We start from the raw sequence: 13,833 nt of genomic DNA, 5'->3' as shown, positions 1-13,833 counted from the left end.
TGTACTCCAAGTGTTTTGTCACTTTGTGGGGGGTTTTTTCACCCCAAAAATAACGTCAATATTGGCTGGTTAAAAGTAAGTAAAAACTTTTAAGTGCCTATTTTAGTCATGGGGTGGAGGAGCACTGTTCCCAGGGGTTTTGAACCAGATCCTGACATTTTTAACTTAAAACAGGGATTTTGCACTACTTATCACCTGCTAAGCTGGTGAAGAGAAGTCCGCGGTAAACACAATGGAGACTTAACGACGATAACTTATCGCCGCTAATAGGGTACCGAATTATCGCTTTTGCGATAATTTATCGAAAACCGCAATATTGAGGCTAATAGGATACTTAGTACCTGCTTTCAGTTTTAGCCCTCTGCTAAACTTCTCTGATCATTTGGTGGCTACTCACTAGGCGATTTTGTAAACACTATCACTCATTTTTACCCTCCTGAGCGATATTGTTTACAATATCGCCTGGTGTATATGTTGCCAGAGATGGCCGATGCATGCTCCTGGGGGTTGTTAATGACACCCGCTGTCGTCTGTGCATGCAGCACAACCTGACTACATCGTCAGATGCTGCATGTTCAGGACGGCCGCGGCATGACATCACTATGTTTATGCACTATGTCGGCGGCCCGGCCCCGGGAGGGGAAACCTATGCGATATCGCTTATCGTTCCCAAATTCTTTTGATTCACGGCACCTTGGAGTATCAGAATATTTTTAACGGCACCCCTAGGCCAAAAGTTTCTTGTTGAGAATTTTAGAAACAAATATTACATTAAATAAATTGTGGTTTTATGTCATCCTTAGGCTAAATTGTGCGGTGAGGGACAGGATTTGCTTCTGTTTGTCCACTTATTTTATGATTGACACCAGCACTGGTTTTGCCTATTACTTTGGCTATAAATAATTTGAATTGGTCATGGACCATCAATCCAAGGCATTCCTGCAAGTGTCCCAAGGCACCCCAGACTGCCACGGCACACAGTTTGAGAACCACTGATCTATGCTCTTATTGGTGGAAGGTTTGTGATTTCAATGGATGGAATAATGTTAGATTCTGTACACTAGCATGATGATGATCTTCTATCTTTGGTAGTCTGATGTGTAAAGTCTAGGATTTTCAGGGGCTATTCAATGATCTGAGGAGCAGTGGGCTGTTATATTGGCATTGCAGAATAAATGGCCTGATGCTGGACTTTGGGCTATAATGTTTGGGCACAGGGTTGTAAATTGTTGGCATTAAGCTGACAATGCTGTACATGTACATTATATGCTAGACTGAAATCTACTTGCAAAGTTTTTATTTTCTTGCAGCTACACATGGTGTATTATTTTTTGTTTTGTTTAGCCTACTGTGTATGTTTTCTGCCAGTGTGCACGTATTTGTACAATACTGTGATATCATATGTATTACTGTGCACACTAAAAGATTTATGGTAGAAGATGGTTGTACCATTTCTTATCCAGGACTCTGGTCATTGCTGGGCTTTTTTCCCCCCTTTGAGGAGTCTTAGGATAAACCCACCTTATTCATGGCCTTAGGTTATAGGTTACTTTAAGTTCCCAAGCGCAAATGATTCCATTCAGTGGCAGCTGCTCATGGTTTTGCTAACATTCTGCAGGAACAGAGGAAATAATGAAATTGTGACTGGGTTTCAATTCTGACAATCTGGACTTGCCTGCCCTTTGCCTTTATGATGCATTATGAGGGACCTCATATGCTCAGTACGTTAAGTTCCTCCTATTACTTCCAGCTTAAGTGAACAGAAAACACCCAGCTCACACAATTTCCAATCTTAAGTATCAAAATACTAAAACTTTTATGATGCTTTATGCAGGCTGTAGAGTATCACATCAGTTCTGCAAAATGTACTTTATTTTGTAAATGTTTTATAAACAATATTTATTTGTGAGTTCTAATACAATTTGAAATAAGAGATGCAGTAAAATGAATGCGCTATCTTCTGCTTCTTTTCAGCTACCTCCCGTGGTTTGAAGTCTTTTACAAGTTACTCAATATCTTGGCTGATTACTCTTTGAAAAACCAGGTAATAACATAAAGAAACATGCTTTTTCTAACATCATCCGGACCCAGAGTGTACTCGCAAACTAAAGGAGAACTGTGCATTGCTTATCATAGTATTGTGTACACTGTTGGTTTTGATAGACAATAGAGAAGACGTTATGGCAGACATTCTCTGTCTTTATGCTGGGTACATACTAGATGTTGCACTCCACAAGTGATATCGTCAGTTGACATCCCGGGCAAACAAGGTAGTGCGTACACACTGAACAATATCGCTAACGATGTCATCATACCTCTGTCCTGTACATGCATCGTCAACGACATAGTCATAATTGACCTGCATATACAGACGACAGAAGCCCCTGTTAACGAAGCATCATTAACAATATTGTGCGTACACACTGGACGATATTACTAATTATATCGCTCTACAGGCTGAAAATGAGCAATGTTGTTTAAAATATCGTCTAGAGCAGGGGTGGCCAAACAGTCGATCGCGGACATGCGACCAGTCGATCGCGATCCGCTGCCCATCCACCCGAAGCCGTGCCTCTCCTGCCTGCCGTCCTGCCCCTCAGTCTGGTCTCCGGCAGTGACGGCGGAGTGTATAGCTCAAATCAGGTACCGGTTCGTTAGCCAATCAGAACTCGCGAACCGGCGCCTGATTTGAGCCATACACGCTGCCGTCACCGCCGGAGACCAGACGGCAGGCAGGAGAAGCGCGCGCTGCGCTCTCCACACAGCACGGTGAGCACTATGGGGGCATATCTGGCAATGTGGGGCATATGTGGCACTGTGGGGGCATATCTGGCACTGCGGGCACATGGCACAGTGGCGGCATATGTGGCAATGTGGGTCATATCTGGCACTGTGGGGGCATATCTGGCACTGCGGGCACATGGCACTGTGGGGGCATATCTGTAATCTGGCACTGTGGGGGCATATCTGGCACTGCGGGCACATGGCACTGTGGGGGCATATCTGTAATCTGGCACTGTGGGGGCATATCTGGCACTGTGGGGGCATATCTGGAACTTTGGCCACATGGCACTGTGGGGGTATATCTGTAATCTGGCACTGTGGGGGCATATCTGGCACTATGGGAGCATATCTGGCACTGCGGGCACATGGCACTGTGGGGGCATATCTGTAATCTGGCACTGTGGGGGCATATCTAGCAGTGTGGGCGCATGGCACTGTGGGGGCATATCTGTATCTGGCACTGTGGGGGCATATCTGGCACTGTGGGCACATGGCACTGTGGGGACATATGTGTATCTGGCACTGTGGGGGCATATCTGGCACTGTGGGCACATGGCACTGTGGGGGCATATGTGTATCTGGCACTGTGGGAGCATATGTGTATCTGGCACTGTTGGGGCATATGTGTTTGAGGTTTTTACCTGTGGGGGCCAATGTGTTATTTCGTGCGAGACAGTCATTACACTCTGTGCAGCAAGGCTACGTCCCTTTTTTTGTTGTTATACCACGCCCACTTTTTGTTATACCACGCCCACTTTTTACGCGCGCCAAAGCTTTTTAGCTTTCAAAGTAGATCGCCGACTCAGTCTGGCCGCCCCTGGTCTAGAGTATAAAGCTTTATTTAATATGGTACCTAAGCTTTTTCTAAACATTTCTGTCCATGTAACATATGTGCGATAAATATTTCTAGTGTAATTTTCATGTTTTAAAAATCTTTAGTGTGTGTCAGTCAGTTTGCGTTTTCATACCTTAATTAAAGCAAGCAGACATTGATCTGCAGTCAGCCATATTAGGATCATGGGCCAGTATCATGCAACATTTTTCTTAATTGGCTGTCTGAAAGAATGTGTATCGCACACAGATTATTGATTTTAAATTCTTGTTTTAGTTTTGTTTTCATTTCTTATTTTTTTCTTTTTTTTGTCATTTCATTACTAATTTTAATATCATTGTACTGTGAAGTGTTTAGTGTATGCTATTTTGATAATCTGATGCTGATTATTTGCAGTCCATTATAGGAGCACTTTACTGCAGGACCCACCGGTGTATAAATGTACAGTAACAATTTGTTCATTCAGTAGTTATTACTGTCTGTCCACTGTATTAGAGTAGTAGTTTACACTCTATGACAAGCACGTAAAATGATGTTTCAGATTTGCCATTTACTTGGGTTTTATACAACATCAGGATAATTTGCAGGTTACTGGGTGTCATCTGGGCATGCGGACTTCAGAGAACTGTGGGTGTCTAGCCAGAGATACACCATTTTCTGAGTTGTCTATTTCAGCCGTATCTCTTGCACTTAGCATGGGGTAGATGTAAGTGCTGCTGATAATGACAGCTGCTCTCTACAGGAAAACATATGGTGCAATGTATATGCATTAAGGTGTGCATGTAGTAGCATTGCATTCACAATGCATTCATATTCAGACTGTGGTTGACTCAAATCAGGCCCATATATAATATTATTATTATTATTATTATTAATATTATTATTACATTAATAATAATAATAACAACAACCTTAATTATCATACCAAATTAGTTACAAAACTTTACCAATGGGATCATTTTTTTCTGTTTTTTTTCTTCTCATTTGTGAAGTAATCATATTTAAATAAACAAAAATGTACTTTTGAGAATATCTAAATGTCATGCATTTGTTATGTATAGTAGATAGTAGCGAGGGCATATTACTGTAGTTCTTCGCTTGGCAGAACCATATACTGTAGCTCTAGCCTGAAGTTTATTACTGTATTGGCCCAAGGAGCCTGCCTTGTTATAGTTCCACAGACTCAAAGCTAACTACATATGCCTGCACTGCAGCGTTGAGGTTCAACTGCTACGCAACAGGCTCTGAATGCTGCCATGTTTAATATCTGGTGCACGTATTAATATGCGGAGCTATTTCAGATGCCAAGACTAATGTTCACAGCTTTAGCTGGTGCCTAGCGTAATGTGCAGAGCCTAATCTGGTTTCAAGAGTTATGTGCAGAGCCATATCTTGTTCCAGGATTAACAAACAGTATTCTGTTTGGTGCCAAGTGTAATGTGAAGAACTGTATCTTTTAGCAATGACTAATGTACAGAGCCATAGCTAGTGGCAAGACTAATGTACAGAGACATATGTGGTGCCAGGACTAATGCACAGGGCCATATCTGGTGCCCTGACTAATGCACAGAGCCATATCTGGTGCCAAGACTAATGCACAGAGCCATATCTGGTGCCAAGACTAATGCACAGAGCCATATATGGTACCAAGACTAATATACAGGGCCATATCTGGTGCCAAGACTAATATACAGGGCCATATCTGGTGCCAAGACTAATTCATCGGGCCATATCTGGTGCCAAGACTAATGCACCGGTCCGTATCTGGTGCCAATACTAATGCACAGAGCCATATGTGGCAAGACTAATGTACAGATCCATATGTGGTTCCAGTTCTAATGTACAGAGCTATATCTGGTGCCAAGACTAATGTACAGGGCCATATCTGGTGCTAAGACTAATTCACCGGGCCATATCTGGTACCAAGACTAATGCATCGGGCCGTATCTGGTGCCAAGACTAATGCACAGAGCCATATGTGGCAAGACTAATGTACAGATCCATATGTGGTGCTAGTTCTAATGTACAGAGCTATATCTGGTGCCAAGACTAATGTGCAGAGCTATATCTGTTACCAAGAATAATGTGTAGAGCCCTATCTGGTGCCAAGACTAATGTACAGGGCCATATCTGGTGCCAAGACTAATGTACAGAGCCATATCTGGTGCCAAGACTAATGTGCAGAGCTATATCTGTTACCAAGAATAATGTGTAGAGCCCTATCTGGTGCCAAGACTATTGTACAGGGCCATATCTGGTGCCAAGACTAATGTACAGAGCCATATCTGGTGCCAAGACTAATGCACAGAGCCATATCTGGTGCCAAGACTAATGCACAGAGCCATAGCTAGTGCCAAAACTAATGCGCAGAGCCAGCTGTAATGCCAAGACTAATGCGCAGAGCCCTATTTTGGGTCAAGACTCATGCACAGAGCCATATCTGGTGCCCTGACTAATGCACAGGGCCATGTGTGGTGCCAAGACTATTGTACAGGGCCATATCTGGTGCCAAGCCTAATGTACAGGGCCATATCTGGTGCCAAGACTAATGCACAGGGCCATATCTGGTGCCAAGACTAATGTACAGGGCCATATCTGGTGCCAAGACTAATGCACAGAGCCATATCTGGTGCCAAGACTAATGCACAGAGCCATATATGGTACCAAGACTAATATACAGGGCCATATCTGGTGCCAAGACTAATATACAGGGCCATATCTGGTGCCAAGACTAATTCATCGGGCCATATCTGGTGCCAAGACTAATGCACCGGTCCGTATCTGGTGCCAATACTAATGCACAGAGCCATATGTGGCAAGACTAATGTACAGATCCATATGTGGTTCCAGTTCTAATGTACAGAGCTATATCTGGTGCCAAGACTAATGTACAGGGCCATATCTGGTGCCAAGACTAATTGACCGGGCCATATCTGGTACCAAGACTAATGCATCGGGCCGTATCTGGTGCCAAGACTAATGCACAGTGCCATATGTGGCAAGACTAATGTACAGATCCATATGTGGTGCCAGTTCTAATGTACAGAGCTATATCTGGTGCCAAGACTAATGTGCAGAGCTATATCTGTTACCAAGAATAATGTGTAGAGCCCTATCTGGTGCCAAGACTAATGTACAGGGCCATATCTGGTGCCAAGACTAATGTACAGAGCCATATCTGGTGCCAAGACTAATGTGCAGAGCTATATCTGTTACCAAGAATAATGTGTAGAGCCCTATCTGGTGCCAAGACTATTGTACAGGGCCATATCTGGTGCCAAGACTAATGTACAGAGCCATATCTGGTGCCAAGACTAATGCACAGAGCCATATCTGGTGCCAAGACTAATGCACAGAGCCATAGCTAGTGCCAAAACTAATGCGCAGAGCCAGCTGTAATGCCAAGACTAATGCGCAGAGCCCTATCTTGGGTCAAGACTCATGCACAGAGCCATATCTGGTGCCAAGACTAATGCTCAAAACCATATCTGGTGCCAAGACTAATGCACAGAGCCATATCTGGTTCCAAGACTAATGCACAGAACCATATGTGGTGCCAAGACTAATGTGCAGAGTATACGTACAGTATATTGCTACTGCTAAAGTGCAGAGTGATGTCTGGTGCTGATACTAATGTGCAAAGCTGTGTCTTCTACTAAGACTAAAATGAAGAGCCATATCCAGTGCCAAGACTAACCTGTAGTTGTAGGGTTTCAGAATGTGAGATCTCGTGCTGTCATAGTTTAGTACTGTAATGTGCAAAGCCACATACTCTGTACCCAGACCTCTTCATCATCTTGTATTGTGAAAGGTCCTTTCTTTTCATATACCAAGAAGAAAAATGAAATGTAATACAGTATGTAGTACAGAGAACACTTCCTGCACATAACGGTCACAAATGAATACTGAACATTGATGTCACATGAGTGTCAATTCATATTAACCTTTATGATGTCCTTTGTAGGATAACCAACGTAATGAACTTCTTGAGACTCTTTATAGACTGCCTGTCCCAGAACCTGGAACAGAAGTCCATCTGAGTGTGGTAAGACTGTCTCCAGTACCCGACCCTATCCTCTATTGGTCTCCGCAAACCCTTTTCCTGTCTTCTCCTCTAACATAAATGAATGTATTTTGTAATTGACAGCCTTTTAAACTGGTCCTTTTTGCCCATATTTCATATATGCAGCTTATAAAGATCACAACTGAAACATTTATAATTACCCATTTAGTCTCCCCAGAGCTAAGGAGACAGATCCAATCTTTACTGTTTTCAAATTCTAGCATTCCAGCTCAATCACTCATCACTCATAAAACATAACCTGTCACATGTGATACAGTTTGTTGGGTACGTGGTGCCTAGCGCAGTAATTCTGTGCTACCTGGAGCTCAAGCAGTGCATTTTCTCATATGTGAAGTCCGTGCTGGTTTTTACGCTATCTTATGAGTGGAGAAAGCAAAGAAAACTCTCATTTTAACCACTACACTTGACTGGTTCTTTTTAAACTCCATGCCACCATATTGACATGGAAGTTTTATTTTGTTTGTTAGATTTCTAGATAATAAATGTGAAAACTACAGTACCCTTTAATAGTGACTTGGATATATATATATATATATATATATATATATATATACACACATACTTTATATATATTTCATTATTGCCCCCTTTTCTACATTACTTGTGGTGCTCGGTCTGACAAAGGTGCTTGTAGCATTCTTAGTTTATTACTATTTTTATGGCTTATTCAAGAACTTTTCAGGCTCTCAGATCTTGTCTGTGTGATGTTAGTTGTGAGCCCCTCACAGCTAATGTCCATCACTCTGCTGCAAAGGCAGCTGACAGGTTGCAGTTGTGAAGCTTTGATAAGTCACCAGCTAGTAGGCACCATAGTGATTCTGTGTCACAGGGAAAGCCTACCATACTCTTTAACCTGCAGGAATTACTACTTCCCTGCCTGCTGGTCCACAGGCATACCTTAGTCACTGTCTTGGGCCAGCGGATTTTCGGACTGCTGACAGTCTTTCTCTCGCTATCCCCCCCAACATATCTCAAGCATTCAGGCACAAAAAAAGAAATGAAAGACATTGCTCAGGGAGTTTTCTGCGTACGTCTCTTCCGGCACATTAGTTATTCACAAAGTCCGAAAATCACTGGGGGCGTAGTGCTGCCTTTTTCTTTCTCTATATATTGTGAGCACTTTTTTTCCTCTGTTTATACTTATGATGCGCTGTCATCTCTGTAGCCCATTACTACCTGTCATGCTGTGGAACGTGTCTGCTGCAGGTTATGTTGTGCATATGATTCTCTCCTTGTGGGTAAATCTGTAATCTGTGCTAGTATTGTAATCTTTTGCATTATCACAACATATGTCATCTGTTGGAGCAGTAAATTTATTGCCTGACATGAAAATGTCTTAGAGCAAACCTGCCATACATCTTTTTCTGCTCAATCTTAAACCTTACGACAATGACATTCCATCCATAGTTTAATCATATTTAAATGCGAGTTTATGCTGCCAGATGAAACTTATTGAAATATCTCATAGAAAAGTACATCATCTTATTTCATTGTTCTGTGAAAATCAGGGTTAAATTATTTTACTCATTTCTAACAATGAAGAAGAGAAGGGGTTCATCTGATATACAGTGCCTTGCTAAAGTATTCACTCCCCTTGGCTTTTAACCTATTTTGTTACATTACAACCTGTAATTTAGTTATTATTATTTTTTTTAATCTGAATTTTATGTGATGGATCTGCACAAAATAGTCTAAGTTGGTGAAGTGAAATGAGAAAAATTGTTACAAATTTTTTTTTTATGTAAATAATGTGAAAATTGGCATGTGCATATGTATTCACCCCCTTTGCTATGAAGCCCCTCAAAAGTTCTGTTGCAACCAATTACCTTCAGAAGTCACACAATTAGTGAAATGAAGTCCACCTGTGTGCAATCTAAGTGTCACGTGATCTGTTAGCATAAACACCCCTTTTCCTAAAGGCCCCAGAGGCTGCAACACCACTAAGCAAGAGGCATCACACCATGAAGACCAAGGAGCTCTCCAAACAAGTCAGGGACAAAGTTGATGAGAAGTACAAGTCAGGGCTGGGTTATAAAAAAATATCCAAATCTTTGATGATCCCCTGGAGCACCATCAAATCCATCATCTTCAAATGGAAAGAACATGGTACCACAACAAACCTGCCAAGAGAGGGCTGGCCACCAAAACTCACAGACCGGGCAAGGAGGGCATTAATCAGAGAGACAGCACAGAGATAAAAGGTAACCCTGAAGGAGCCGCAGAGTTCCACAGCAGAGACTGGTGTATCTGCGCATGTGACCACAATAAGCCGTACACTCCACAGAGCTGGGCTTTATGGAAGAGTGGCCAGAAAAAAGCCATTACTTAGTGTTAAAAAAAAAGAAAGTACGTTTTGAGTTTGCCAAAAGGCATGTGGATTACACCCCAAATGTATGGAGGAAGGTGCTCTGGTCAGATGAGACTAAAATTTAACTTTTCGGCCACCAAGGAAAACGCTATGTCTGGTGCAAACCGAACACATCCCATCACCCCAAGAAAACCATCCCCACAGTGAAACATGGTGGTGGCAGCATCATGCTGTTGGGATGTTGTTCAGCAGCAGGGACTAGTAAACCGTTTTGAGTCGAGGCAAAGATGGATGATGCTAAATACAGGGATATTCTTGAGCAAAACCTGTTTCAGTCTGCCTGTGATTTGAAACTGGGATGGAGGTTCACCTTCCAGCAGGACAATTATTATTATTATTACCAGTTAGTTATATAGTGCGCACACATTCCATAGCGCTTTACAGAGAGAATATTTGGCCATTCACATCAGTCCCACATTAACACTAGGGGTAATTTTTGTTGGGATCCAATTAACCTACCAGTATATTTTTGGATTGTTTGGAGGAAACCGGAGTACCCGAAGAAAACCCATGCAAGTACGGGGAGAATATACAAACTCCACACAGTTAGAGCCATGTTGGGAATCGAACCCATGACATCAGTGTTGTGAGGCAGTAATGCTAACCATTACACTATCTGTACTGCCCTATGATCTGAAGCATACTGCTAAAGCAACACTCGAGTGGTTTAAGGGGAAACTTTTAAATGTGTTGGAATGGCCTAGTAAAAGCCCAAGGGGTATATTCAATTAAAGTCGAAAACTGACGTCTGTCGAAAAGACGGCAGTTTTCGACTTTTTAAGGTCGAATCCTGATTCAACCTATTCAATATATCCCTAAATTTTTTGACACGTCGATGAATTCGACTTGTCGAAAAGCACGTCGGTTCGCGGAATAGCTACCAATCCACGTGCTTGTGTCGAAAATGAGGCCAAAACCGACAGGCTTTGGCCCCCTTTTCGACCATCTCAGTCCGACTTCAAAAGATGTTGGACTGAGATGCGGACCCAGAGGAGGAGAGGGGGGAGAGCTGCAGGGAGACGGGGGACTGCCACGGGCAGCCAGAGGAGATCAGCGCTACAGTAGCGCTGCAGCAGGATGTCACATAGCCGCACCACTCACGGCAGCGTCCACCCGGCTCCAGCAAGCTTGCTGGAGCCGGGTGGACACTGCCGTGAGGTCGGGCGTCAGTGTGACATCCTTCTGCAGCGCTGCTGTAGTGCTGATCTCCTCTGGCTGCCGGCGGCTGTCCCCCGCTGGTCTCCCCGTGGCTCCCCCAACCTCTCCACCTCTGGGTTCCTCATCTCAATTCGACTTGAAATGGGATAGAATCGGGGTTGTCGGATCCATTCCTGATAAATGCATGTCGGAATGGATCCGACGCCAATTGAATATACCTGCAAATCTCAATCCAATGTAGAATCTGGTCAGACTTGAAGATTGCTGTTCACAAACAGAAACCAGCCAACATGAAGGAGCTTTAGCAGTTTTGCCTTGAGGAATGGGCAAAAATCCCAGTGGCAAGCTCATAGAGACTTATTCAAAGCGACTTGCAGCTGTAATTGCCGCAAAAGGTGGCTCTACAAAGTAATGACTTTAGGGGGGTGAATAGTTATGCACACTGAAGTTTTCTGTTATATTGTCCAATTTGTTGTTTGCGTCACAATAAAAAAGCAATAAAAACATCTTCAAAGTTGTAGCCATGTTCTGTGAATGAATTGATGCAAACCTTCAAACAATCCATTTTAATTCCAGGTAACAAACATGAAAAATGGAAAAGTGGGTGAATACTTTAGCAAGGCACTTTATTTACCTGCTCAAGGTATGATATAATACAGGGATAAACTTACCTAAACCTACCACACCCTTACCACTTTGCAGGTGAACTACAGAGAAATATAGAATACATAGAAATATTTAATACTGTTTCTGCAGCGGGGTACACTGGTATTCCACAGGGAATAACATTGGGGTGTAGAGTTGGATCTTGATTTGAGGCACCAACAGGCTAAAAGCTTTGACTGTTCCCAGGATGCACTGCACCGCCTCCTCTATATAACCCCTCCTCCTTGCACAGAAGCTCAGTTTTTAAAGTTGGTGCCTGCATAGCCGGTCACTAACCGGTGCCTAAGGCAGCCCTGAAGAAAAAATAGAAGAAATTGAAGAAAGCTTTTATTAGAAGACTGAGCCGCAGCACTTTTATGTCCAGGGGACATGCTGTGCTGCCGCTCCATCACCTCCCCTATGCAGCGATGAATACTCTCGCAGCCTAGTTCCCGGGTAATTGCAGCGGAGATGCTCCGGTACTTTGGCACACTGCTGCTGCTCACCTCCAGGATCACGTAGCTGCAGGACTTGGGGAGGAGGTAAGAGGGTCCCTCAGGTGGGACCCGCTGAGTGAAATCGCGATTCATGCGTGGCCCATTGGAGACAGATCACGCAGCTGGCGTGGACACTGTACTGCTCAGGGATTCCACTATATCCACCAGGGCAGTCATGGAGCGCAGGCATATATTTCACATGCTCCATATAGTACCCGTGGTGAAGTCCAGCATTGTGGGAATAAAGCGCTGCCTGTAGCCCCTCCCCCCAGCTCCGGGGTGCCATCTCCTGCAGATGCTCCCACCCTGGAGCTGCTTTCACTTTTCCCTCACTCCCTGCTGAGACCTGGCACCATTTTTTACTGAAGGGCTGCTCTCTATGGGATTGCTGGGTGCTGTCTCCTCTGTATAGCCGCCTGTTCCAGCACCGTGCTTATACAGGACACTTGAGTATTCTACCTGTCATTTTGACTGTGCTAGTTAAGAAATAAGTGTGCTGCTGACATATATTAGGTGGTACGATTATTTTGTGATATACATCCAGTTCTACTGTGCATTGTTATATCTCTCTGCATATACATATCTTCTTTTATATGTAAACTGCTTGTCCAGTGCAGTATTATTGTTGTGTACAGTATTCCTGCATTGAGTTTTATGACTGAGTGTGCCATATAATTGTTGTGTGTTTTCCTTTAGTGTATTACACCTTTGCTATCACTATGTTCTGAGCCCTGTGAGGATAAGTGTGTCAGGGTCCATATATATATATATATATATATATATATATATATATATATATGTGTTACACAGTCTATACATCTCAGTGTATTTTATCTGTGTACATCAGTCACCCCATACCGATTTATTTCTCTGTTTGTGTCCTGCTTTTATTAGCACATAAATCAGGGGATTACGGTATTCATATAATTTGGCTATATTGTACTGTGTGCCCCACGGCTACATTCCTCATAATGTCTGCCACACAGGGTGGGAATTACGCGGACGCTCCTGCCTCAGGCAGTGCTGATACCACGGATTTACCAGGGGAAAACCTGCTGCTGGGGATGTGGGTGCTGGGTCCCTTACCTCTCCCACTTCACCTGTAGCACCCGTGGCCAATCAAGAGCCACCCTGGGTTACCTTCTCTTGTATGTTACATACTTTGGTAACACGTCTTACGCCCCCTGTGGGACTTCCTGTGCCATTTCAGCCAGAAATTGTCCCTTTAGCAAATCCGCCTTGGTCGGACACCCTATCTAACCAGATACAGGTTTTAAATAAATCTTTGGTTAAACAGAAGTCTACACCTCAGCCCTCTGGGGCTAAGGCGCCCTCTAAATGTGTGGTTTCCTCCTCTCAATCCACTCATGTTTCAGATACTTCTGATGAGGATGGGACCTATACTGATCCGACTAATTCTGACTCCGCAGCCTCTGATGGGGAGCATGTCACTCAGGTTGATGTC

The 13,833-nt window shown here is 43.4% G+C and overlaps 1 protein-coding gene across 4 annotated transcripts in view; it reads left to right on the top strand.

Annotated features, from left to right (window-relative positions):
- DENND1A (DENN domain containing 1A) overlaps positions 1 to 13,833 on the top strand; it is a 1,299,692-nt gene that overhangs the window by 515,210 nt on the left and 770,649 nt on the right. For all 4 annotated transcript variants that reach the window (XM_063936848.1, XM_063936849.1, XM_063936850.1 and 1 more), the window contains exons 6-7: positions 1,975 to 2,044; positions 7,581 to 7,661. In XM_063936848.1, the coding sequence (XP_063792918.1) occupies positions 1,975 to 2,044; positions 7,581 to 7,661 (151 nt within the window). The remainder of the gene's footprint in view (positions 1 to 1,974; positions 2,045 to 7,580; positions 7,662 to 13,833) is intronic.

This window comes from Pseudophryne corroboree, chromosome 8 (assembly GCF_028390025.1).
Source record: "Pseudophryne corroboree isolate aPseCor3 chromosome 8, aPseCor3.hap2, whole genome shotgun sequence".
Lineage (NCBI taxonomy): Eukaryota > Metazoa > Chordata > Amphibia > Anura > Myobatrachidae > Pseudophryne > Pseudophryne corroboree.
The sequence above is the reverse complement of the archived record's forward strand: the minus strand, read 5'-3'. Positions and strand labels throughout refer to the sequence as shown.